General features: G+C 39.2%; 1 protein-coding gene across 6 annotated transcripts in view; it reads right to left on the bottom strand.

Moving 5' to 3' along the window:
• LOC148849174 (exocyst complex component SEC3A-like) overlaps window positions 1–27,625 on the bottom strand; it is a 97,322-nt gene that overhangs the window by 23,931 nt on the left and 45,766 nt on the right. For all 6 annotated transcript variants that reach the window (XM_088948628.1, XM_088948631.1, XM_088948627.1 and 3 more), the window contains exons 17-22: window positions 22,599–22,769; window positions 22,436–22,515; window positions 20,055–20,136; window positions 7,476–7,573; window positions 7,237–7,345; window positions 7,028–7,096 (exon numbers count right to left, since the gene is read on the bottom strand). In XM_088948628.1, coding sequence (XP_088804754.1) covers window positions 7,028–7,096; window positions 7,237–7,345; window positions 7,476–7,573; window positions 20,055–20,136; window positions 22,436–22,515; window positions 22,599–22,769 — 609 coding nt within the window. The remainder of the gene's footprint in view (window positions 1–7,027; window positions 7,097–7,236; window positions 7,346–7,475; window positions 7,574–20,054; window positions 20,137–22,435; window positions 22,516–22,598; window positions 22,770–27,625) is intronic.

Genomic DNA, 27,625 nt, shown 5'->3' with positions numbered 1-27,625 from the left:
TCCATCTAGCTTGACTATGGTCACAGTCAATAAAGAGTCAACAGAGCTCCCAGAACCTGTCCGAATTCAGCAACATTCTTGTTTTCAATCTCTAATGAGTCCATCCTTTTAACCACTTCAAATAAGATTTCAGCAAACTTTAACCAAACAACACCGGATGAGGATGAACAAGGGCTGTATTAAACCAGCCTCAAGCGGCAATACACAAAGCCGAGTCACACCTAAATTGTGAGAGCCCAAAAACAAAGGCAGCACCTTGTTGACTGCACGAGACACCAACAAACTTGGTTCGGCCTTCAAGAATAAATCAGAAAACTACCAAACACTATCCACCCAGTCCAAGCTCCTTTTCTAAACAAAAAATTTAAGTACTTGCCAAACAGTACCCCAAAAGAGAAGAGAACAATCCCTACTATCGAAGAGACCTTTTTACAAACACAAAGTGGGCAGTAGAGACGACCACACTGTCAAAGATGAAAACAGCCCCAAATAACAATCCGTATAGGGGCCCAAAAACAATCCAAAAAGAACAATAAACAGCAGTACTGATTTTAGAGGTATTTCGGCTACTTGACAGTCCAGAAAAGAAATGAAAACAACCCAGAAATCTCTGGATTAAACATGATCAGAGGATAGCTGAATAGCTATACTGTTTCCAAAGGAACTTCGGAGTATAACAGCCCAAAACAAGGAAAAAAAAAATAACCCAGAAATCTGAGCACAACTTAAAATATTTAAGCTTCAAACCAGGAACTAAGCTGTTTCCCCTTTTTTTCTCTGATTCTTCCTGGCCACTGAACCACTTCTCCAAAAACTTTGAGTCTTGGGCAACTTCCAATGAACTCCAAGAATAAGGCAACACGAGCTGAAGCTTCCAGCCCTAGAATACTGAAGTTCAGGCTTGCTCTAATACCATGAAGAAAACAGCCCTTGAGAGTTCGGCAATGAGGGTTTAGAGAATGAGAGTTTCGAACATTACTCTTTCTCTCTAACACCCTAACACCATTTTATTAAGATAAAATTTGAATAATTACAAGGAGGCCCTTAGTTGAGCAAGAATTTACACAGAACATAACATAGAAAGGATGGGCCCAGAGTAAGGCCCATTACAGACATGAACATAAAAAGTAAGAAAGAATAAAGGAATAAACAGCCTATGGGCCATTCGGCCCATCTTCTCTACATGATCAAAAGAAAAAGAAAAGGATTTGGAGACAGAGAAAGCTCAGTAGTTCATGGATGAAGGAGCTTTTGCTTCATCTTAGACCCCTCCTCCATGCCCCGACGCCTGAAACAAAAAATAAAAAAGAATACTAGATCCGGTGAGAGAACCAAATTAATTAGACATGTTCTTATAAATTGGAATTTCTCACTACTTACATAATGCTACCTACTCCCCCTCCCCAACCAAATTTACCAGGCTAATGGCCCACTTATGCCTGATAGTTCCCTTTTGTTGAGTTGGTCCAATTTCAAGTTATTGGGCCCGATCTTTTATTTTTTATTTCTAAGTTGTTAAGTTAGGAAGTTATTGGACTTTGGGCCCATTAGTTTATGTTTTTAAGTTGTGACTGTACAGTTACTTAAAGTAGCCACCCTACTATGAGCATTCTTGTAATCTCTCATTATTTTATTTTAAGTATATAATACTAATGAGGGGTTGGCGGCTAGACCAATTCAATTCCAGTGACATCCCACTCTCTTTTTTTCTTCTCTATTCTTCTCTACTGCTAAAACCTTTCAACTTATACTTTTCTTCACAAGGTGTTCATCTAAAACTGTTATCAACAACTTCTAGTTGGTATCAGAGTAGGCCGAAGGTTTCTTGAGCTGCTCTATCATGCAACCCATGGTGATTTGAGAGGCTGATCGAAGATCTCAGGTAAGCCCAGTTTTTGGATTTTTTGGTGGATCTATTTTGCCTTTAGCTGGTCTAGGGTTTCCCATCAAAATCAAGAAGAACTGGAGATAGGAAGAGAGTCCTGCTTTTGTAGGACTCTTCAATTTTGACATAGGAAGTGGCACCCTAATTTTTTAGGGTTCCTTAAAGCTTTGTGAAGAGGGTGGTTCAAGACTTACCTTTTTTGGGGGACTCTGGAGAGAGCAGCTGCCTCTTCTCTCTCTTCTCCCATCCCGTAGAAAGGGAGTCTTTTGTAGGAGGATCATCTGGGGTACCAGAAGGGTGTCTGTGGTATTTGAAGGGATTTATTTTATATTCCTTCATCTTAAAGTGACCTTCTAACCCTTTTTTGAGGATTATGGAGGGTAACAGAGCTGAAAACAAAACTGAGAGTGAAATGGAACTAGTGGGAGTAGGTGTCAGAGACCTTTTCGGGGCTGGAACCATCACTACAGTTAAGTTAGATGGTACAAACTATTTAGAATGGTCACAATATGCAAAGATGGCCATTGGTGCTCATGGGAAGTTGAGGTATATCACTGGTGAGGAAGTGAAACCCAGGACAAACAACTCCCGATGGTTGTAGGAAAAATATATGGTAATGACTTGGTTGTGTAATTTGATGCTGCCCCATATAAGATTTTTTTTTTGTGGGCAAATATAACTAATGAAATATGGGATGGGGTTGCAGAAACCTACTCACAGAGTGAAAATGTTGCTAGGACCTATTAGTTGAGGAATGAAATTATTGCTACCAGGCAGGGAGATAGACCTATTGTTGTTTATTTCTCGACCCTTAAAACCCTATAGTAGGAGATTGACCATCTGGAGACAGTTGTTTGGGAAACCACTAAGGACGCTACTGCCTATCAGAAGTTCTTAGAGAAGTATAGGGTCTTTGAATTTATTGCTGGATTTAATCTTGAATATGATATTGCAAGGCAACATATCCTTTCTAGGGACAAAGTTACTCTCTCTCAAGCATATGCCTTTGTATTAGGGGGAGAGAGTAGAAGGAATGTGATGATGAAGAATTCCGGTTTTGTACAATCAGCCATGGTTAGTACTGTGAAACCTAAACAGAGTGGAGACTGGGGTGGTAGTGAAATTAAGAAGGAAGATAAGAGGGATTTGATTTGTAATTACTGTAAGAAGCCTAAACACACAAGAGATACCTATTGGAAGCTTCATCCCCATCTTGTGCCAAATAGACTTAAAAATAAGAAGGAAAATGCTAACATGGCTGTCACTGGTGACATACCTGACCCCCCTACTACAGCTACTTTGGAGTCTATTGCAGCTACTGCAGTGAGGGCCGAACTTGAGACATATAAGCAGTTCCTAAATCAGCAAGATACAATCAGACCAAATCCAGTAACAGGTGGACAACTAGGTACATGTGGTTCTGGTGGAGCACATTCTACTTCATTTGCTCATACAGGTAGTTCGCATGCCACTGCAAACTATGCTTCCACTACAGGTAAGACCTTTGATTATAGATTCTGGAGCCTTAGAGCACATGACCTATAGTTCTAATCTTTTCTCCTCTTACCAACTTTGTTATGATAGAGACAAAGTCTTCATAGCCGATGGATTTCATGTTCCCATTGTTGGGAAGGGGTCTATCAAGATTACTGAATCCATTTCCCTACCCTCTATCCTTCATGTTCCTAGATTGAGTACTAACTTGTTATCTGTTAGTAGTTTGACTAAGAACTTGAATTGCTCAGTGATTTTTTCTCTTGGTCATTGTGTTTTGTAGGATTTGGATTCAAAGAGGATGATTGGGAGTGGTCATGAAGTGATTGGAATCTACCTTCTGGATGGGCTTCCTCATCATCAGGGTCATCATGTTAGTAGGGATATTGAGTCGGAGCCTATGTTAGATTATGCTTTGGCATAATCGTTTGGGTCATTTGTCTTTTTCTTCTTTACGTTTCTTATTTCCAAAGCTATTTGAGTCGGTTAATTTGTCCAGTTTAAAGTGTTAAGGTTGTCAGCTTGGAAAACATTGTAGACATTACTTTAAAGCTAGTAATAAAAGGTGTTCATCTGCTTTTGATGTTATTCATTTTGATGTGTGGGGACCATACCATGTTCCTTCTATAGGCGGCTATCGATATTTCCTTTTGTTTGTGGGTGATTTTTCTTAGTATTCTTGGATTTACTTAATGAGATCTTGTGATGAGGCACCATCCTTGGTTCGGCAATTTCATCAGATGGTACTAACACAGTTTGGGGTACGAGTGAAGGTGTTCAGATCAGACAATGCTAGGGAATATTTTGACAAGAACCTTGCTTCGTATTTGCTAGAGTATGGAGTTATCCATCAGAGCAATTGTTCTTATAGTCCATAATAGAATGGTGTTGTAGAGAGGAAGAACAAACACATTGTTGAGATTGCAAGAAGCATGATGATCATCTACTGTTCTAGTTCGGTTTTGGGGTGATGCAGTTCTCACAATAGTCTTCCTGATTAATAGGGTGCCCTCTCATATACTTGGATTTTGCACCCCATTCAGCCTCCTTTTTCCTGAGGGGGAGATGTTCCACATTCCTTTCAGTGTATTTGGGTGTGTTTGCTTTGCACATGTTCTTGGTCCTCACCGCTCGAAGCTCGATCCAAAGGCAAAGAAGTGTGTTTTACTTAGGTATGTAGAAAATTAGAAAGGGTTTTGCTACTATGATCCAGTCTCTAGGAGTAAGTATGTTACTACGGATGTCACCTTTTTTGAGTCCACATCCTTTTTCTTGAAGGATCATTCTCAGGGGGAGTGTTCTGGAGAAGTGAGTGAACAGTTTATTCCTCTTCCAGTTCCAGTTCTTGTGTCCACTCCTGTGTTTGATCCTCCTATGTCACCTATCTCACCACCTCGCTTGCGTCCTACTTCTCAGTGTTACTCACGACAACGACTTCACAGGGAGGTTGGTTCCACTGTAGAAGAACTCACATCACTTCCTATCGGTTCGTTGGAGACTCCAGATTCACCTGATAGGATTCAGGTATTCCTCTTGATCCTTCTAATGTTTCAATTTCTATTGACTCTACTAATCCCATACAGATGACCTGGACCTTTCTATTGCTCTTAGAAAAGGGAAGAGAAAGTGTACTGCTCATTGTATTTCACAATACCTACCCTACAGTGGACTTTCTCCTTCCTATCATGCTTTCCTTTCTTCTTTTGACTTTGTGTCTATACCCAAGGGTGTTAGTGAGGCTCTCTCCAAACCTGAGTGGAAGACAACTATGTAGGAAGAGATGGAAGCCTTAATTAAGAATCAAGCATGGGAAATTTTGGATCTATTAGAGGGAAAGGAGATTGTTGGATGTAGATGGATTTATATAGTTAAATACAAGGCACATGGAAGTATAGAAAGGTATAAGGTCAGATTGGTTGCAAAAGGGTACACCAAAACTTATGGCATTGATTACTTAGAGACCTTTTCACCAGTTGCAAAGATGACTTCTATTCCGATCCTTCTCTCTCTTACTGCCACATACTCTTGGCCCCTATTTCAACTTGATGTGAAAAATGCTTTTCTGAATGGAGATTTGTAAGAAGTGTAAATGGATCTTCCTACTGGTTTCTATAATGATGCTGAAAAGGGGAATGTATGCAGATAAAGAAGTCACTTTATGGTTTAAAATAGTCTCCTAGAGCATGGTTTGATAGGTTCAGGAAGGCCTTGATTGCTTTTGGCTACACTCAGACTCAACTAGGCCATACTTAGATTGTAAAGTGGAGGGGGTCCTTAGTGTCAGTCCTGATTGTTTATGTGGATGATATTGTTGTCACAGGAAATGACCTAAGTGATATTGATAGCTTGAAGAAGAATCTACATAGAGAATTTTAAATTAAGAATCTTGGGGAGCTGTGGTACTTCATGGGTATTGAAGTTGCAAGATCAAAACATGGAATTCTTACTTCTCAGAGGAAGTATGTTTTGGACCTTTTACAAGAAACAAGGAAGCTTGGAACAAAGACCGCTAGTACTCCTATTGATCAGAATCACAAAATTAATGCATTAGAAGGTGAGCTGGTAAAGGACATTGGGAAATATCAAAGACATGTGGGGTGATTGCTATATTTATGTATGACAAGACTAGATATCTCCTATACAGTGAGTGTGGTGAGTCAATATATGCATGCCCCAAGTCTAGCATCGAGAGGCTGTTGATAGGATTCTTGCTTATCTAAAGGGACACCCAGGTAGAGACATACTATTTGTTGACCATGGATAGTTGAAGCTAAATGCTTATACTGATGTTGATTTGGCAAGATGCTTTGATGACAGAAGATCTACATTAGGAGTCTGCACTCTTGTTGGGAGTAATCTAGTCTCATGGAAAAGTAAGAAACAAACTGTTGTGGCAAGATCAAGTGCAGAAACTGAATATAGACCCATGGCACATGGAGTTTCATAACTTCTTTGGATCCACTCCTTGTTAGGAGAGATTGGTGTTGAGGTAGAAGAACCTATGATGCTATACTGTGACAATCAGGCAGCAATTAACATTGCCCACAACCCAATTCAGCATTACAGGACAAAGCACATTGAAGTTGATAGACATTTTATAAGAGAAAGAGTGACTTTAGGGGAAGTTTATCTTCCATACATTGCTTCTGATCTACAACTTGCTGATGTCCTCACAAAAAGTGTTGCAAGGAATAAGCTGGAGCATGATCTACGCAAGTTGGGAATGTATGGCATTTACTACCAACTTGAGGGGGAGTGTTGAGTTGGGCCGATTTCAAGTTATTGAACTTAGTCTTTTATTTTTTATTTTTAAGTTGTTAAGTTAGGAAGTTATTGGGCTTTAGGCCCATTAGTTTATGTTTTTAAGTTGTGACTATTCAACTACTTAAAGTAGCCGCCCTACTAAGGGCATTCTTGTAATCTCTCATTATTTTATTTTAAGTATATAACACAATGAGGGGTTGGCGGCCAGACCAATTCAATTATGGCGACATCCCACTCTCTTTTCTTCTCCTCTCTTCTTCTCTACTGCTGAAACCTTTCAACTTCTACTTTTCTTCACAAGGCATTCATCTAAAATTGTTATCAGCAACTTCTACTAAGATAATATAAAGACATTGCATCATGTTTATCTATTACTTTACCAACCTCCTCTGGTGCCAATGTGAACATGAAATCCTCAACTCTTCGAGCAAATTGGAAGAGTCTCTCAAATTGCTGCAAAGAACAAAATTCATGAAGATCTATACCCTCTTTTTTTTATTAAGTTCAACATTATCCTAAGAAAAAAAGATAAAGATTCATAGTGTTACTTCTAATAGTCAAATGGAGAAATAAATGAAAAAGCAATTACTTACTATATATATAATCATGTTGATATGGCGTGTGCAGGCTTGTTCATAAGATTCACTTGCCTGGTGATAGAACTTTGCAAGTGTGGGCACAACATTAGCTAGGTCATAGAGGCTGCATGGGAATTGTTCTAATCAGCAAAATTAACATGTTAATTCGAAAAGTTAATACAAAATTGTTCAAGTAAACCTGAAAGTTAGACATAATGAGAAAGAAAAATGAAGAGCTAAGCTTTCTTAATTACCTGTTCTGGAAGGCTGCATAGTTCTCTAAAAGCACAACGTCTGCATACTTTAAATCAGCTTGCGCAATTTTCTCCAGAGTCACAAACATTATGCTGACCTGTTCCAGACATGTTCACAATATCTCATGAGCTCAGGTTCCTAACAAACTAATCAAGTCAACAAAACTAATAACAATACCTTTAACTTTGCAATGTTGGTGTGCAATAAAACAATTACAGGCAAATGTTTTCAGTAAAAATCGTGACTAACAAGGCGATGTATTTAAATAATATGGATACTAAAAAAGAACAGAACTAAACAGATGCAGCCAAAATTTTAGCAATAAAAAGGTTATTAATAGCAAATATTGCAAGCAGATGGGAAAATATTCATTAAAATCAATAAGAACTTTAACACACAAAATGCTTCATGTTTGAAGGTAATAAAGATCAGATGCAAACAAAACCTATTAGTATTTTGATAAATTAGCAAACCCTTCAGTAGAGAAGATGGGCCAAATGTCCCATAGGCTGTTTGTCTTATTTTATCTTTTTATGTTCTTTTTTGTAATGAGCCTCAATTTGGGCCTTTTTTTCTCTTATGTTATGCTTTTAATTATCTGCCCAACTAGGGGCCTCTCTATAAATTACTGAAGTTTAAGTTAATGAAATAGGATTAGAGGTGTAAGAGGAGATTATGTTCGAAATCTCTCTTTGAACCCTTATTGCCACCATCTTCTTCTTCCTTTTCTCTCTTCTTGAAACCTAATTTCTGCTACTCTCAATTGATTCTCTGCAATATTTTGAACAATCCTTTCATTTCAAAAGGCTGTTTTTCTTTTTGGTATGAGAGTGGGCTTTTCTTCTTCTTCTCTTTTTCACCTCTTTTTTCCCATGTGTATGGAGAACTGAATCGGATGAGTAGTTAAAGAAACCTGTTTCAGCCCAGTTGTTAGTGGTTTTTAGAGAGGAGACTGCTTTTGTCGTCCTCCTAACAGCTTCAAGTGTTTTGCCTAAAAACCTAATTTTCTAGAGAAATCTGATTGCGGGCCCCACAAGGGGTTGACCTGGGTGCTTAGTGACTGAAAGACTTCTTGTTCTTCATCTTGAAGATCGATTCAAGTTGCTTGGTGTTCTGTAAAGTCTACAAGGTGCGCTTGAGTTTTCTCTATTTCTCTCGAGTTCCGAGTGTGATGCAGTTAGCAGGTACGACTGCATAGAGATTGATTCACAACACAAGTTTTCTTCTGTCTTCATTGATTGTTATTCAAAGTTATTAGAAGTTATTTTCGAAGTATTTAAGAAGATGGACCCTTCAGAAGTTGAAAACAAGCATGTTGCTGAATCCAGACAGGTTTCGAGAGCCTCTATTGACTCTTTACAGGCTATGAGTTAAGCTAGATGGAACAAATTATCGGGTTTGGTCACAATCAGTAAAAATTCATATCTGCAGTAGAGGCAAATGGAGTTATATCTCCGGGAGCACAAAGGCTCCCTCAAAAGATGATCCATCCTATGAAAAATGGATGCAAGAAATTATATTGTAATTGGATGGCTTGTGAACTCAATGCAACATTATATTAGTAAACACTATTTGTGGATGAATTCAACAAAGGAAATATGGGATAGTGTTGCTGAAATCTATTCCTAGAAATTAAATGTAGCTAGAGCATACAAGCTGAGGAGTGATGTGAAGAGTTTGAGACAAGGGGAGAAACCTTTATCTATTTATTTCTCAATACTGAAATCTCTAGGGCAAGAAATTGATTTGATGGAAATTGTAGCCTGGGAAAGCACTAATGATGCCAAGACCTATAGGAAACTTGTTGAGAGAAACAGGGCGTTTGAGTTTTTGACAGAGCTGAATCCATAATATGACATCACAAAGCAAAATATCTTATCCAAGGATAGTGTTTCACTATCTCAAGCCTATGCCTTAGTAAGTAATGAAGAAAGCAGGAGACTAGTCCAGGTTCAAAGGGCTGGTCTAAATGATCACTTTGCTAATATGGGAGTGAAACCTAAGGGAGTTAAAGGAATCCCAGTTGGCTCAGGGAAGAAAGAAATTATTTGTGAGTATTGTAAGAAACCAAAACACACAAAAGATAAGTGTTGGAAATTGCAACTGGAGCTTCTTCCCCTTCATTTTCGAAAGAAGTCTGATAACATGAAGGCAAAGAGTGCAAATATTGCTACTGGTCCAGATAGTGACAGATGTCTAACTAAAGAGAATACTGCTAGTGAGCAGTTAGTAGCTATGAAGGCAGAGTATGAGAAGTTTGGAAGGATGATTAGTCACCTAGACGGTGTGGACTCTTCTTCCAACCTTCCAAGAAATTCAACATCTTCTGCATTTGCTCATGCAGGTAAACGGGCTTTTGCCAATCAATTATCTCGGGTAATCGTAGGATCCTTTGGATTATTGATTCGAGTGCTTCTGATCATATGACCAGCCTTTCCACTTTGTTTGTTTCTTATGATTTACTCCCTGGATGTGACAAAATCACCCTAGCCGATGGCTCTCTTGCTCCTATCTTTGGCAAGGGAACCATCAAGGCTACAGACTCTTTGGTACTTCCTTCTGCTCTTTGAACTGCTATATAACTTTTTTTCCTTCCTACTATGTTTTATGATATCTGGAATCTCATAAAGTGATTGGAAGTGGCCATGAGGCGAATGGAATATATCTATTGGACACTCTTGGACAGAGCCATGGACAACCTGGAAAAGTTGCTTTTGGATCTACATCTTCAGATTCTGTCAATCATGTCATGTTATGTCATTTTCGTTTGGGTCATCTTTCTTTTTCTGCATTATATCATTTATTCCTATAACTATTCAAGGGAATTAGTTTGTTCAGTCTTCATTGTGAGTCGTGTGAATTGTGAAAACATTGTAGAAATAGTTATCCTTTGAGTAATAAAAGATCTCATTTTCATATTGTGCACTCTGATGTGTGGGGGCCTTACCACTTACCTTCTATGGGTGGCTACAAAATATTTTATCTTGTTCATTAATGATTTTTCATGATTCACTTGGATATTTTTTATGAAGTCCCGTGATGAAGTTCCTACACTTGTGAGGCAATTCCATAAATCTGTTCTAACCTAGTTTGATACCAGAATTAAAATTTTTAGATCCGACAATGCAAAAGAAAATTTTGAGAAAAACCTAATCTGTTATCTCACTGATTTGGGGGTTATTCACCAAAACTCCTATGTTAGGACCCCATAATAGAATGAAGTTGTTGAAAGAAAAAATCGGCATATTGTTGAAGTTGCAAGAAGTATCTTGTTTGCCTCACATGTCCCTACAAAATTTTGGGGTGATGTTCCCACTGCAACTTACCTAATCAACCATATGCCATCTAGGGTATTGGGGTTTAAGTCTCTCTTCAGTCTTCTTCATCCGGGCAAGGACCTTTTTCCTATTCCACTCTGTGTCTTTAGCTGCACTTGTTATGTACATATTCTAAGTGTCCAAAGACATAAACTTGAACCAAAATCTCACAAGTGTATTTTCCTTGGTTGTTGCCCCACACAAAAGGGTTATTTTTGTTTTGATCCGAAGACTAGAACTCGGTATGTCTCAATTGATGTCACCTTTGATGAGATTTCTTCTTTTTATGATTCTTCTTAGGAGAGGCATTGTCCAAAGGGAGAGAATTTGTCACAGTTGTTTGCTCTCCCCCTTCTTGTCCCAATTGAGCCTTCTTCTGAGCCTCTTCCTCCTCCAAATAAGTCAAGGGAGGATCAATCATCTCATTCTCATTCTAGTGTTGCTATCTCTCCTCCATTACCTCATCATCCTCTTTTTAATCCCAGGTTGTACCAATGGCAGAGAACTAGAAGTGAGCAGATTGTTTCCCCTACACCGCATGAACCTCCTGCACTTCCAGTCACAAAAGAGACAATAGGTATTGATACAGCCCCTTTGGAGCCATCATTCCCAGACCTTTATACCCCTATTTCTATCAGGAAAGGAAAAAGGAAGTGTACTGCACATTGCATTTCCAAACACCTTTCTTATAGTTTGCTCTCTCCTTCATATTTTGGCTATCTTTCTTTTGTTGCTTCTAACCTAATACCCAGATCTGTGTCAGAAGCTCTTACTAATCCAGAATGGAGGGATGCTATGAGAACAGAAATTGATTCCCTGCACAAGAATGACACTTGGGAAGTGGTTGATTTACCTGAAGGGAAAGAACCAATAGGCTGTAAGTGGGTTTTTACCATCAAATATCATGTTGATGGCACCATTTAAAGGTACAAGGCTAGGCTGGTTCCAAAAGGTTAGACACAGACATATGAGATTGATTATCAGGAGACATTTGCTCCTGTTGCAAAGATGACTTCTGTGAGAGTTCTACTATTTTTGGCTACACACTCAGATTGGCCACTTTACCTACTAGATGTAAAGAATGCATTTCTGAATGGAGAGTTACATGAGGAGGTCGATATGTCTCTTCCTCCAAGGATGTATGAAACAGATATGAAAGGGAAAGTCTACAAGCTGAAGAAATCTCTTTATAGACTTAAACAGTCCCCTAGGGCATGGTTTGAATGGTTTAGGGCTACCCTTGTTAACTTTGGCTATGTACAGACTCAGTCTGATCATACATTCTTTGTGAAGAGGAGAGGATCTTTGGCAGTATATTTGATTGTGCGTGTTGATGATATTGTTGTAACTGGTAATGATGTATCAGGGATTAATGATCTTAAATCTTTCCTTCATATAGAGTTTGAGATCAAAGATCTAGGGGAATTGAGATACTTTCTTGGCATAGAAGTTGCTCGATCTAAGGATGGGATCCTTATTTCTCAGCAAAAGTATGTACTTTCTCTATGTAACAGGGAAGATAGGTGCTAGACCAGTTGCTACTCTTATTGATGAATCATGAACTCTTTGCCTCAGATGGAGTATTGTTGAAAGATAAGGGAGTCTTCCAGAGGCTACTTTGGAAACTACTCTATCTATGCATGACCTGTCTAGACATTGCATATGTTGTCAGTTGCATAAGTTAGTTCACGCATGTTCCCATGGACACATGGCAACAATTGAACGAATTCTGTGTTATTTGAAGGGTTCTCTTGGAAAGGGAATTCTATTTGCTAAGCATTATCATATGAAACTTGAAGCCAATACAAATGCTGATTGGGCCGGAAATATCGATGACAGAAGATCTACCTCTGGATATTGTAGCTTGGTGGCAGGTAATATTGTTTCTTGGAGAAGCAAGAAACAATAAATTGTTGCCAAATCTTCATCTCTTTAGCCAAAGCTGAATACAGAGCCATGGCTCATGGAATTTCTAAACTATTGAGGCTTCGATCCTTGATAGAGGAACTGGGTATTAAGCATGATAAGCCATTGATGTTATACTGTGATAATCAGGCTGCCATTAACATTGCTCACAATCCAGTGCACATGACAGAACCAAACATATTGAAGTTGACAGACACTTCATTCGAGAAAGTGTAGCTTCTGGAGAAGTTTGTCTACCTTTCATCACTTCCGAAGGACAGTTAGCTGATTTCCTCACCAAGGGCATTCCCAAGGCTAAACTTCAGCATGACACTGGCATGATTGACATCTATGCTCAGCTTGAGGGGGAGTGTAAAAAAGATGGGTCGAATGGCCCATAGGCTGTTTGTCTTATTTTATCTTTTTATGTTCTTTGCTGTAATGGGCCTCAATTTGGGCTTTGTTTTCCTTATGTTATATTTTAAATTATCTGCCCAACTAGGGATCTCTCTGTAAATTACTAACGTTTAAGTTAATCAAATAGGATTAGAGGTGTAAGAGGAGATTATGTATGAAATCTCTCTCTGAACCCTTGTTGCCGCCACCTTCTTCCTCCTCTTCTCTCTTGAAACCTGATTTCTGCTACTCTCAATCGATTCTCTTCAATATTTTAAACAGTCTTTTCATTTCAAAAGGTTGTTTTTCTTTTCCTAGTTTGGTTTTAATATTGTGATTTGACACAAGCTTGATGGCTCTAGAAGAGATGAAGGGAAGGAAAAATTAAAAATCCAAGAAATAGATGATTTGAAGGTTCATATTTTCACATGATATGGCCCTTGACAAGGTGGAATGACATAAAAGTATTCATATAATTGATCAAAATAATTGAGTTTGAGTTTAGTTGAGTATACCATAGTCAGATTATGATCAAGTTCATTTTTTGAAGTGCTAAGGTGTTTATAGCATTCTAGATTTCCTACTAACTTTTCTTAGCTCTCTTCTCTACTAACCCAATAAATCAATTCTCTCTGCCCCTTGTCCTAACTCCTAACTGGTTTACACCTGTTGTAATATGTTATGTTACTAGCGTACGAGTATTTATAGTATTTCCCCTTTCTATTTGTTATAAGCTGTTGCCCTAAGTATAAATACCAACTTAGGTGCTGCCAGCTACAAATTTTTGATATAGAACACTTCTCTTCTTCCTTCTCCTCTGCCCCTTTCTATTTGTTGGACTACATGGTATCAGAGTGGAGATCTGGGCTGAACCTTATCAGATAGTGTTCTTCACCTGAAACTTATCTTTACAGTTGGAAGAAGAGGCACAAACTCTATCAGACTGAACTAGACTTCCGGTCTATCCTTTTTTATATTCTCTGTTCTCTCTTAGTTGTTGCACCAAGAAGAGTTGGGCTAGAATTCCCAGAATACTATGGTTGCTTCTTCTGGATGGACTGAAAATTCTTCGGTTTCCCAACAAGATCCCAACATGTCTCTTTAGTGTGTCTGGGTCTAAGGGTGTCAATGGACCGGTTTTGGATTGGACCCCATCTAGTCCAAAATCAATTTGGACGGATTGGATGGATCAACAAGACATATTGGATTGGACCAATATGGTCCAAAATATTTATTAGATTGGATTGGTCCATCTGTAATAAATTTATACTGGATTGGGTTGGATTAAGCTAATATCCGGTCCATTGATATAAGATAAGAATATAGGTATCCATGACCAGGTTTGGGTTGAAATCAATCTATTTATTTTGCACATGCAGGAATGAAGCCAAAGGGCCCTACTGAAAAAAGAGAGCAGATGTGTTAATATTGCAAGAAACCGAGGCATACAAAGGGCACCTGCTGGAAGCTTCATCTTGAGCTTCTCACTGATAGGTTTAAGAATAACAATAACTCTAAGAAGGGCAGTCAAGTAAGAAAACCTAAGACTGCTAATGTTGCTACAGTACCTGAAGGGGGAAGTAAGGAGAGTGAAGAGAAATCAACTATTGAGCAGTTGGCTGCAATGAAGCTAGATTTTGAAAAGTATGGGAGGCTCCTAAATCACTTGGAAGCTACGGTTTCTTCAGCTCACCCTTCTAACAACACATCATCTTCATCGGCTTTTGCTCACTCAGGTATTCGTGCTTCTGCAAATCATGCTTCAGTTTTAGGTAATCATAAAATCCCTTGGATTATTGATTCCGGTGCATCAGACCATATGACCAGCCTATCTAATCTTTTTTGCTCATATCACCTTCTCTCTGGAAAAGAGAAAATATCCCTTGCCGATGGGTCCCTTGCCCCCATCTCTGGTAAAGGTGATATAAAGACCTCTGACACCCTTTACTTATCCTCTGCCCTTTATGTCCCTAAACTTAACACAAACCTTTTATCTGTTAGTAGCTTAACAAAATCCATGAATTGCAGCATAACCTTCTTTCCCACTCATTGTGTTTTTTAGGACTTGTAGTCTCAGAGGATGATTGGGAGTGGCCATGAGGCGAACGGAATGTACTTGCTGGACACACCGGATCAGGCTTTGGGACTACCTCATGGAGTTACCTTAGAGTCAGTTGTGTCAGAGTCTGTTAACAAAATTTTATTATGTCACTTTCAGTTTGGTCACTAGTCTTTTTCTGCTTTGAGTAATTTGTTCCCAGATATGCCCTCCTGGGTCCTTGGCTTTAAAATCCCTTTTAGTCTTCTCTTCCTGGATGAGGATATCTTTTCTCTTCCTCTCCATGTTTTTGGGTGCACTTGCTATGTGCATATTCATAGTCATCAAAGGCACAAGTTTGAACCTAAGGCTCATAAATGTGTTTTTCTGGGATATGCTTCCACATATAAGGGTTATTGTTGTTTTGTTCAAGCTCGTGGCACTCGCTTTGTATCTCGGGATATCACCTTTGTCGAGTTGACTCCCTTCTTTAGCATTCCTCCTGAGGGGGAGAAATCTGACGAGCCCTTTGCTATGTCTCCAGCTGTTCCTCTTCCCATTCCTCGTGAGTCCGATCATGGGGTGTCCACTTCTCCCACTGGACCTACCTCTGATATTCCTTGTGAGTCCGATATTCCTGCTCCTCCTCCTGCTCCTGCTCTCCAAAGGTGGCACCAAAGGTAGAGATTCAGACATGTGCAGGTTGTTTCCCCTCCTTCAGAAGAGCATCTCGCCACTCCCATCATTCCTGAGGTAACAGGTCAGCCCTCTATTGACCCATCTCTGATTGTCCCAGACCTTGACCTTCTTATTGCTCTCCGCAAGGGCAAGCGGAAGTGTACAGTCCATTGTATCTCCAAACACTTGTCTTATAGCCTTCTTTCCCCTTTCTACTACTCATTTCTTGCCTCTGTTTCTTCCCATGTGATACCCTGGCCTGTACCAGAAGCATTATCTCAAGCTGAATGGAGGGATGCTATAATGGCCGGACTAGATGCATTGCATAAGAACCATACTTAGGATATTGTTGACTTGCCAGAAGGGAAGGAACCAGTGGGTTGTAAATGGGTGTTTACCATTAAATATCACTCTAATGGCTCTGTGAGAGGTTTAAGGCTTGGTTGGTTGCTAAGGGCTACACTCAAATGTATGGCATTGACTATCTTGAGACATTTACTCCTGTAGCTAAGATGACCTCAGTCAGGGTTTTACTATCTCTTGCTGATACTTTTGACTGGTCCCTACACCAGTTTGATGTTAAAAATGCCTTCTTGAATGGAGACCTGCATGAAGAGATCTATTTGTCTCTACCTCCAGGAGTGTATGGTAAGGAAATGAAAGGTAAGGTGTGTAAACTACACAAATCTATTTATGGTCTCAAACAGTCTACTCGGGCTTGGTTTGAGAGATTTTGGGCTTCTCTTGTCTCCTTTGGCTACACTAAAACTCAATATGATCATACACTGTTCTTGAAGAGAAATGACTCTCTGGTGACCTTCTTGATTGTTTATGTTGATGATATTGTTGTCACGGGTAATGACGCTGAAGAGGTTAGTAAACTAAAAGGATTTCTCAACTCTGAATTTGAAATCAATGATTTGGGAGATCTTTGGTATTTCTTGGGCATTGAAGTTGCTCGATCTAAAGATGGTATGTTTATCTCTCAGCGTAAATATGTCATTGATCTTCTTGCTGAAACTGGTAAACTTGGAGCTTAACCCATCTCCACTCCTATTGATCATAATCATAAGCTTTCTGTTATAGATGGTGAGCTTATGTCTGATAAGGGAGTGCTTCAGAGACTGTTTGGGAAGTTGTTATACCTTTGCATGGTTCGGCTAGATATTTCCTATGCAGTAAGTGTTATTAGTCAATTTATGCATTCTCCCAGAGATACTCATTTAGTTGTTGCAGAAAGGGTTTTGTGCTGCTTGAAAGGTACCCCGGGGAAAGGTAATCTATTTGCTAAACATGGTCACATGAAGTTGGAAGCTTTTACTGATGCTGATTGGGCAGGATACATTGATGATAGAAGATCCACCTCTGGTTATTGTTCTCTGGTTGCTGGGAATATTGTGTCATGGAGGAGTAAGAAACAATCTGTAGTTGCTAGATCCTCAGCTGAAGCAGAATGCAGGGCAATGGCACATGGTGTGTCAGAATTACTGTGGCTACGTTCCCTTCTAGAAGAATTGGGGGTGGACTACGAGAAACCAATGATGCTCTATTGTGACAACCAAATTGCTATCAACATTGCACAGAACTAAGCACATTGAGGTTGATAGGCATTTTTATAAGGCAAAGAGTTTCCTCAGGAGAAGTTTGTTTACCATTCATCCCATCAGAAGGGCAACTGGCCGATATCTTGATCAAGGAAGTTCCAAGAGGGAAAATGACACGCTATATAAGCAAGCTGGGCATGATTGACATCTATGCTCAGCTTGAGGGGGAGTGTAAAGAGACTAGGCCTAATGGGCCCTAACATCCTCTCTTGTAATATCTTTTATTTTATTGTTGATGGGCCAAACTTAATGGGCCTGTTATTTATTCTTGTTATCATCTAATTTTTAGATCTTAATAAAATAGGGTTAGAGGAGAATGGAGATTAATTTGACTCCTTCTCTTACCTTCTCTTTTCGCCATCTTCTTCTCCTGTGTAGTGGTTCAGACCTATTCTTTACTTCTTTTAATCCCTAAATTTGTTCTTGATATTTGAGGACTGATTTACATATGTTTTCTAAAATAAAACAAAATGACTGTTATGTCCCTATTTAAGTATGGGACACATCACTTAACTTAAACATTAAACCTCACACCGAACATAAATAAAAAGACCAAACTACCCCTGTATAGTCGACACCAACCCTCCCCCTCAAGCTTGTGAGTATATAACATATAGTCCCATCTTGCTACATATGTAATCCACTCTTCCCCGACTCAACCCTTTGGTGAACAAGTCTGTCCATTGGATTCCTGTGTTAACATATGCAGTATCTATCACTCCACTAAGCACCTTCTCTCCCACAAAGTGACAATCAACTTTTCTGTTCTCATATGAAAAAGTAGATTAGAAGAGATGTGGACTACAACTTGGTTGTCACAATAAAGGTTCATAGGAGTGTCAATTGAGTACCCCATCTCCTGTAGAAGATTTCTCAACCACACTAATTCACAAGTTGTATGTTTCATGGCTCTGTATTCAGGTTTTTTATTGCTTCTTGCCACCACTGTCTGCTTCTTACTCTTCCATGCTACCAAATTACCCCTGAGAAAGGTACAAAACTTGCAGTGGACTTTTTGTCAGATACAGAACCAGCCCAATTAGCATCGGTGTATCCCTTTATTTCAAGTTTTCCTTCACTTTTGTATAACAAGCCACAACCAGGAGCTCACCATCCATACATAGTGTTTTGATCTAAGATTTCAATTCTTCCATGTTTCAGCAGGAGCATATTGTTCCATGGAGCTAAGGTCCAAAATATGGAAGAAACAAGTGTTTCCACGACTCTACCACCTGGTCAATTCTGTTCCACTTAATCCCTCTTTCATGGTCACATATCTTTCCGACTAAGGAATGGGAAATCTTTCTCCTGTTACATGAATTGTCTCATTTTGGGATTGTCTACGAACTGTTGTGTGAAAACTATGAAAAAACATCTAAGTAAGAGAAAAACTATGCATTTTTTGATGCACCTCAAACTTGATTATGGGACTCTATGCTTTATTATACTCAAACGAAAGCCAATACCTGATCTTGATGTGAGTCTTGGAGAGTTATTAAGGGAGGAAACTCGTCTCCACACCTTGTTTGCACTTGATAAGAAGAAGGAACATGGAATAGATACATTTTTTTTGGCTACCAAACAAAAAGGGAAGAAACACTTCTCAAAGATGCAATGTTATGAATGCAAGTAATATGGACATGTGGCATCCCACTACAAGAAGAAAAACTTTTGCACCTATTACAAACAGTAGTGGCACATTATAGTGGAATGCCCAACCAGGCCTCCCAAGAAAGGACAACATAAGGCTTATTAGGCCTCAACTGAACCAACTTCTACTGATACTGCCTCCCTTCCTCAGCTCACGAATTAGATGCATAGGGAAGTTTGACTAAAGAAAAGATTTGTGAGCTCATGTCCTCAGCTATTTTCTCTGCTTTTTCTGCTATTGGACTAGCTGGTAAGTCTGCTTATTTGTGTTCCTCTCCTCACATGGGGATCATTGATTTTGGGGCTTCAAATCACATGACTGGGGCCTCCTTTGGACAGTCTTCTAAACCTTACACCTTTGTCAACTATATTATTACTGCAAATGATGATTTTCTTCTTGTATGTGGGTGTGATGATTTATTTCTGTCCATTTCTGAATCCAAACCCTTACATCTTCCCAAAACCTTCTTTGTGCCTAAATTGACTACTAGCCTTATTTCTGTTGGGAAACTTGTTGATGATGGTGATTTCTTATAACCATTCTCTGTACTCTCTCAGTGATTTCTCGGTACTCTTATTTTAATAGAAGTTTCTTTTTCTTTAAGAAAAGTTCCTTAATGACCTTAGGAAATGACTCAAGGACTTTCCCATAACTCTATTTCTCATTTATTCTCTGAGGAACCAAAACCCAATTAGTGACAGCGATAGTGAGAAAAGTTTACATAAATATGATAATGTTTAGCGTTTAGGCATCAGCAAGAAAGTTTTGCAAGAACATTTTTATGAATTCAGTGTAAATGTTTATTGGTTAGGCAAAATCAAAAACTACCTTAAGATTTAATGATTTATTAATTTTTAATATCCATCACCAAGAATGACACCTAGCCACCTAGGCATCTGGGCGCTATATGATTGCTTACATATGCCTTAGACAGCCTTGAAAAGTATGATAGGATAACAGCATCATGGAGGAAGGGAACAAATACTTACAAGTTTTGTGTATGCTTGATCAACCAAGTCCCTTGATTGTCCCTGGATGTACTGCTCCATACGTGTTGCAAGGGTTGCAAATCTATCCATAAATGATAAAGAAGAAATTAGATATAAATCAGCCTAATAGGAGACCTGAAACAATAAGTGAAGAATACATTGAAGAAAGATATTGAATACCTCAGTGGTTCACAGAAAGATTTTTTGACATGCTCAAGTAACAGAAGAAGAGAATCATTTTATATCAGGAATAACGCATTGCCAAATATAAGTTAAAACCTTGAACAAGAACTGATCAGTAATTAATGCACCTCATCTTGGGGTAATCAGGGACGGCTGGGCTGCACATAGTACCTATGACAAGGGCTATTGCCTATAGCCAGCGTCTGGCACTGGGCTAGGCTAGCCTTCTAGGCCTATAAATTTAAATACATCAAGAAGGGCAGAAGGCTACAAACTACATCTCTGACATTAGAAAAGGAGAAGCATTCATAGAAGAAAAAGAACAAAACATAATAAGAAAGTAAAGAATCAGCCAAAATATTAGCATTCCTAAGCACCAAATTGAATGAGAAGTTCAAAGAAGCACCTAGAGAGTGAGCCAACCTCACCCAATGCTTGAATTCCCAAGGGATTTGATCTTGTGCCTTCATACATAGAATGATAGTTTGGCAATCACGCTCCACTTCCATATTCCTCATTCCCTGCAACTCCAATAATTTTAAACCTTGAATTAATGCAAATAACTCAGCTCTCAAAGAGTTACCCTTACCGACTAGGCCTGAGTAGCTGAGAATTAGATTGCTACAATGGTCCTTTACATACTCCCTCAAACTTGAAACCCCTGTATTTCCCAGGCAGCATCCATACAAGACAAGTTTAATCATCCAATCTGCAGGAGGGGATGTTCCCTCAACCTTCGAGGTCTGTCAATTTGGAATCCAGCCACAATATGCCATCTCCTAAGTAGGTCATTGAGAGAACCAACTCTGAATTCCTCACACATTTCAGCCCAAAGATCTGCCCTAATTTTATGAGTTCAAATAGCTCCTCTACCTGTTTATATTTCTCCTCGAAAAAATCCTTGCATTTCTTTCACCCCAACCTCATAAAACTGCCCCCTGCACACACTACAACAAGACTTTTCGTCTCCGAGTGCACCCATCTATAGAATCAATTTTAAACAGTCAACTACTTCAAATGGGGCCACCCAAGTTTTCATGAACAGCAAAAAGAATAGTTCCCACAATCTAGAGGCATAAGAACAATGCACAAGGAGATGGTTAGTGTTTTCCCCAGTCTTGAAGCAAAGGACACACAAATGAGGTTTGAGAGTACAGTCCCTCCACCTCTTTTGGAGTTTCTCATAGGTGTTGATTATTTGGTTGGCAGCTTCCCAACAAAAAATCTTGACTTTAGGGAGAGTTGGGCCAGACCATACATCATTAACAGGGAAAGGGGTACTCTAACTGGAGGGACAAAAGGTTGGCAGCCAAATCATCTAGTTCAGCCACTTCATCTAGTATCAAACGCCCCAGGAATCCCTCTTCTATGTCAGGATTTGTGTTGGGATGTTTTCCTTGGAAAGATTAATACTTATGACAGGCTATAGAAAAAAAAAGGCCTAATATGTGCCTATACCATCGTGTGTGTGTGTCTTTGTGACTGGTATTTGGGACTCTGTTTTCTCCCTTTTCGGTTGCAGATGGGACTCCCCACAAGATGTGGTAAGCCTATTAAATTCTGACTTCTTGAGGCAACAGGAAATAAGAAGGATTTTATGGAGGACAGCAAAAGCAGCTGTAGTGTGGACTATGTGGAAGGAAAGAAACAAAATGATCTTTAACGCAAAAAATAGAACCAAAGAAGAGATGATTGAGGCAATAACAGCTAGAATTGTGCATTGGGTAAGAACTTTGGAACTCTTCCGGGAGCATTCAACTAATACTATTCTAAGAGCGTGGGCTGTAGTGGCACAAAAGGGTAGACTAAAGGAAAGTTTGAGAATGGACTGACAAACTCTGGATAAAAATAGGCATTCTTTCAGGGAAATATACTCCCTTGCAATAAGGATCACCTATTCTATTAGATGGATAAGGAGAATGGAAAATGAAATGGAAGATGTATTAGCAAAGAAGGGAGTTGAAAGACCAAATCTATTCTGGGAAAATTTGTATTCTGGTGCTGATTAGCTTGATGGTTTTCCAATCAGTTGTAACTTTCTCTGAAATTTATTAAAATTACCTTTTGTCATGTTGGTTAAAAAGAACTAGTAAATACAACTAATTTATTTCACCACTTTGTCATGGATGTGCTGACAGTTGCTGAAATAGTGAGAACTACTACTCCTAAATCCTAATGTGGTACATGAAGAAATTAACCTAGGGATATAAGGAAGCACACCCATCTGCCGGACATTGCGTTCGTGTCTCTCAATCTGGTGACAAGCTTCATCAACAAACTGAAAAAACAAATCGCATGTTACGAGAGAAAATACACAATTGAAAAAGTACAAAATTTTTCACCATGAACACCAATAATCACCCGGTTGAAAAGCGCTGAAATTCTTGACTCGAGATCATCTAGTAAAAGGCGCACAAATCCTGCTGCATCAGCTTTATGACCAGAAAGATAGCGCTCTGTAATCCCATGCATTGATATGCAGCGCAAAGGATCAATCTTGTATGCCCAATCTACCACAGAATAGAAATCCTCCTAAAAAGTTTAAAGAAACAAAACATCTGCTAAGAACAGTAAGTCATCTCAAACTTCTACAGGAGATGAAAATTCAGAATAACAGCATATCTATTGTGGCATTCTGGGAAGCCAGTGCCACAAAATGACAACTAAGAGAGCTAGATATTAAAGAAAAGCAACTATAGAAGCCAGATAAACAATGGAAACTTGGGTGGTCAATCAAAGACAAGGCAAATAAACGAAAATAGCCATAAAGTCCAGTGTCCAATAAATTTCTTGTTAATTGGCACAAATTTTTTTCTCTCCATTTTTCTCAATATAGGGCCACATTTTGGTGTTTAGTAGAGGGCCTTAATCAGCTGGGTTAATGAACACAAATATAGTTTTTTTTATTCCTTGTAGGAAAACTTAGAAAAAAAAAAAGTTCTACTACATAGGGAAGAAACAAAGAGAAGGATGAAACACCAGAATATTTTCTAATAGAGAAAAAGAAGGAATGAACAAGGAAAGTGTTGTTAGAATTAGTTTTTTATTTCTTCTATTAGGTTGATGTCAGTCTAGGATGCTGTCAGCATGTTCTTTTCTTTGTTTAAGTTCTTAATATTAGGGTGGGCCACTAGGGGCATGCTTATAATTTCTATTTCTTTTATTTTACATCATGTTAATACAAATAGGAAGCTAGGAGCCGCCAGCTTCAGTTTTTGACTGAAGCTGAGTATAGGTCAATGGCTAATGGAGTGGCTGAAATTCTTTGGCTGAGATCACTACTTGAGGAGTTGGGTGTTGAGTACGAGAAGCCCCTGATGCTGTATTGTGATAATCAAGCGGCTATTAATATAGCACACAACCCAGTGCAACATGACAGGACTAAACATATTGAAGTTGATCGACACTTTGTACGAGAGAGGGTCTCATCACAAGAAGTATGTCTCCCATACATCACCTCAAATATGCAACTAGCAGATATCCTCACTAAAGCTGCATCACGGAAGAAGCTAGAGGCAGATCTATCCAAGTTGGGAATGATAAACATTTATTCCCAACTTGAGGGGGAGTGTAGAGAACACTGATGTGGGCCCCACAGCTACGGTCCCACTGTGTTCGTAGGGTAGAAGATGTTCTAGTCTGCCTAGGGTTAGCTATTGGTCATTTAGTTGTTTCAGTTGTTATTTATTTCAGTATTTGTTTTACTCTATTTGTTATGTAAAGACTAAGGGCAGATCTGTCCTTTCCATGTAATGAGCATAACCTATAAATATTAATTAAAGTGGCGGCGGCAGAACATTAAGCTTCTGCTCCTCCTTTCAACCCTTGTGCTCTACTACTTCTCCTCCCTCTTTCTCTTCTCTCCTCTTTCTTTCTTCTTATTTTCGATCCTGAGATTCATTAGGGTTCAAGACTGATAATAGTCCTGAACTTCTAGTAAGCCCAAACACACAAAGATCGGTGCTGGAAACTTCATGGGAAACCTCCCACATCTAGCAAGTAATGGGGAAATCAAGGATTTTCAAAAAGAGTTCAATAGGCCCATAATGTCTCCACAACCCTGCAGCAAGAACACTAAGTCAGGGACCATTTAATGATAAAGAAATTGAAAGGCTAAGGAGCTTCCTGAAATCCTTGAAACCAGGAAGTGGTTCTACCTCTCTTGCTCTCTCAGTTGAGTCTTTATCTCTAGGATTACATGCCTCGGCTAGTGTTTTTCCATGGATTCTTGATTCTAGAGCTACTGACCACATGACACCCTCTTCACTACATTTTCTCACCTATGCACCTTGTCCTAGTAATAGAAAAATTTTTGTTGCTGATGGTTCTTTCACCACAGTGGCAGGGATTGGGAATATTCAAATTACCCCATCCCTATTGCTTAACAATGTGCTTCATGTTCCTAAGTTATCCACTAGCCTTATCTCTATAGATAAACTCACCCAGGATGTGAACTGCAATGTTGTGTTCTTTCCTTCTTACTGTGTATTTCAGGACCAAGTTTCGGGGAAGAAGATTGGACTTGCTAAGGAAAGGGATGGACTCTACTACCTTGAAGCAACCAGCAAACCATCTCACACTATTATGCATGTCACACACGGGTCATTCTTATCTACCTCCAATAAAGATTTAATTTGGCGTCATCACTTCCGTTTCGGTCATCTTTCATTTCCTGTTTTAAAAACAACGCTTCCTTCCTTGTTTAAAGGAATTGATGTTGAAACCTTTCATTGTGATGTTTGTGAACTTGCTAAGCACAAAAGGGTTTTTTTCCCAATCAGCAATAAAAGATCTTCAACTCCTTTTTATTTGATTCATTCAGATATCTGGGGTCCTTCTCAAATTCCCAACATTACTAGTTCTTGATGGTTTGTCACCTTTATTGATGATTGCACTAGGGTCACATGGATCTTTCTTCTTAAGTCTAAATCAGATGTGGGTACCATTCTTCCCAACTTTCATAACATGGTCCAAACTCAGTTTGGTGTGAGAATTAAAAGGTTTCGATCTGATAATGCTACAGATTATTTTAATCAGAATTTGTCCCCATTTTTTCAGAAAGAAGGCCTTGTGCATGAATCCTCCTGTGTTAACACTCCCCAACCGAATGGGATAGCTGAGAGAAAAAATGGCCATCTTTTGCAAACCACCTAAGCCTTTCTCTTTCAAAACCGGGTGCCAAAACAATATTAGGGGGAAGTTGTCCTTACTGTTGCATACACCATAAATAGACTACCATCTAAAGTTCTTGACAACCGAAGCCCAATACAAGTCCTTTCTCAATTCGAACCTCAAATAATCTCACACCAAGAATTTTTGGCTGCACTGCCTTTGTTCATGTCCATAATAAGGGAAAATTGGACCCACGAGCAATCAGGTGTGTCTTCTTGGGATATTCCCCAACTCAGAAAGATTATAAATGCTATCATCCAGCCACCAGAAAATTGTACACCTCCATCGATGTCACATTTGAGGAGGGACAATCCTTTTTCACTCAACCTTATCTTCAAGGGGAGCCCTCATTAATGGAAGATAAGGCCTCGGATCTACTCTACTTAGATGTATTACCCTCCTCACAGTCATCCAACTGTCAAGAATCACATCCCTCTGAGTCACAATCCTCTGAGCCCCACATTCCCGAGTCTCAATAAGAGTCAAACAACCCGACCATTGAACCAAATTCAGGCACTGTTAACCCCACCAATGATGTGCATGATGATGTGAGATATATGCAGGTTTACTCTAGGAGAAGAAATCCAGATCCTCAACTTGTGCAAGTCCAAGATTCAACTCCTAATCCTAGAACTGAGGGATATGCAGAAACTGAACCTGCACCTTCACAGTTTGAGTATGATCTACCTATTGCACTAAGAAAAGGAACCAGAGAATGTACCAAACGCCCATTGTACCGTTTAGCCAAATCTATGTCGTTCCAAAGATTCTCTAAATCCCATAAAAGTTTTCTAGCTAGCCTTAACACCATTCCAATTCCTAATACTCTAACCGAGGCACTTTCTAATAAGGAGTGGAGAAAATCCATGAGAGTGGAAATGGAGGCACTAGAAAAGAACAACACATGGGAAGTTGTGGATCTACCAAGAAACAAGAAGACTGTAGGTTGTAAATGGGTGTTCACAATTAAGTACAAATCTGATGGGTCGTTAGAAAGGTACAAAGCACGACTGGTAGCCAAGGGATATACACATTCTTATGGGGTAGATTATCAGGAAACTTTTGCCCCAGTAACTAAAATGAATACAGTATAGATGTTGCTGTCTTTGGCTGCTAACTATAATTGGGATTCCATGGTGATCTAGAAGAGGAGATATACATGGACATTCCACCGGGTTTTGGAGAAGGCATTAAGGGGAACAAGTTTGTAGGTTGAAGAAAGCACTATACGGCCTCAAACAATCTCCGAGAGCATGGTTTGGAAGGTTTACAAAGGTGATGCTTAGTACAGGTTACAAGCAAAGTCAAGGCGACCACACATTGTTTATCAAACACACAGCCTCAGGGGGACTTATTGCACAATTAGTCTATGTGGACGATATAATCGTTACTGGAATGATAAAAAGGAGAAAGAAGCATTGAAAAATTGCCTTTCTAGAGAACTTGAGATAAAAGACTTGGGGAGTCTAAAGTATTTTCTCGGAATTGAAGTTGCACATTCTAAACAAGGCATCTTTATCTCTCAACAAAAGTATGTTGTTGATCTTTTGAGAGAAATAGGAAATATGGCATGTAAACCAGCTTCCACGCCTATAGATCCCAATTATAAACTTGGAGAAGCCAGCGAGAATGCAAGTGTAGACAAGGAGATGTTCCAAAGACTGGTTGGAAAACTCATTTATCTTGCACATACACGGCCAGATATTGCTTACGCTGTAAGTATAATAAGTTAGTTTATGCATAATCCTAAAGAAGTTCATCTGCAGGCTGCTCATCGAATTCTGCACTATTTGAAAGCCAATCTAGGAAAAGGAATTTTATTAAGAAGAAATGGGGGATTGGCTCTTGATGCATATACAGATGTCGATTATGCAGGATCTTCAGTAGATAGATGGTCCACTTCCGGTTATTGTACCTTCTTGGGAGGAAACTTAGTCACTTGGAGGAGTAAGAAGCAAAATGTAGTGGCTCGGTAAAGTGCAGAGGCAGAATTCAGGGCTATGGCACAAGGAGTGTGTGACTTACTCTGGTTGAAGATAATTTTAGAAGACCTGAAGATTCCACGAGAAGAGCCTATGAAACTATATTGTGATAACAAGTCAGCCATCAATATTGCTCACAATCCTGTTCAACATGACAGGATAAAGCACATCGAAATTGACCGACACTTTATAAAAGAGAAACTAGACAGCAAGTTGATTTGCACTCCCTATGTG

The sequence above is a fragment of the Nelumbo lutea genome, chromosome 6, assembly GCF_056320005.1.
Source record: "Nelumbo lutea isolate HS-2025 chromosome 6, American lotus-T2T, whole genome shotgun sequence".
In the NCBI taxonomy this organism is placed as follows: domain Eukaryota; kingdom Viridiplantae; phylum Streptophyta; class Magnoliopsida; order Proteales; family Nelumbonaceae; genus Nelumbo; species Nelumbo lutea.
This window is presented reverse-complemented; position numbering and strand designations above follow the sequence as displayed.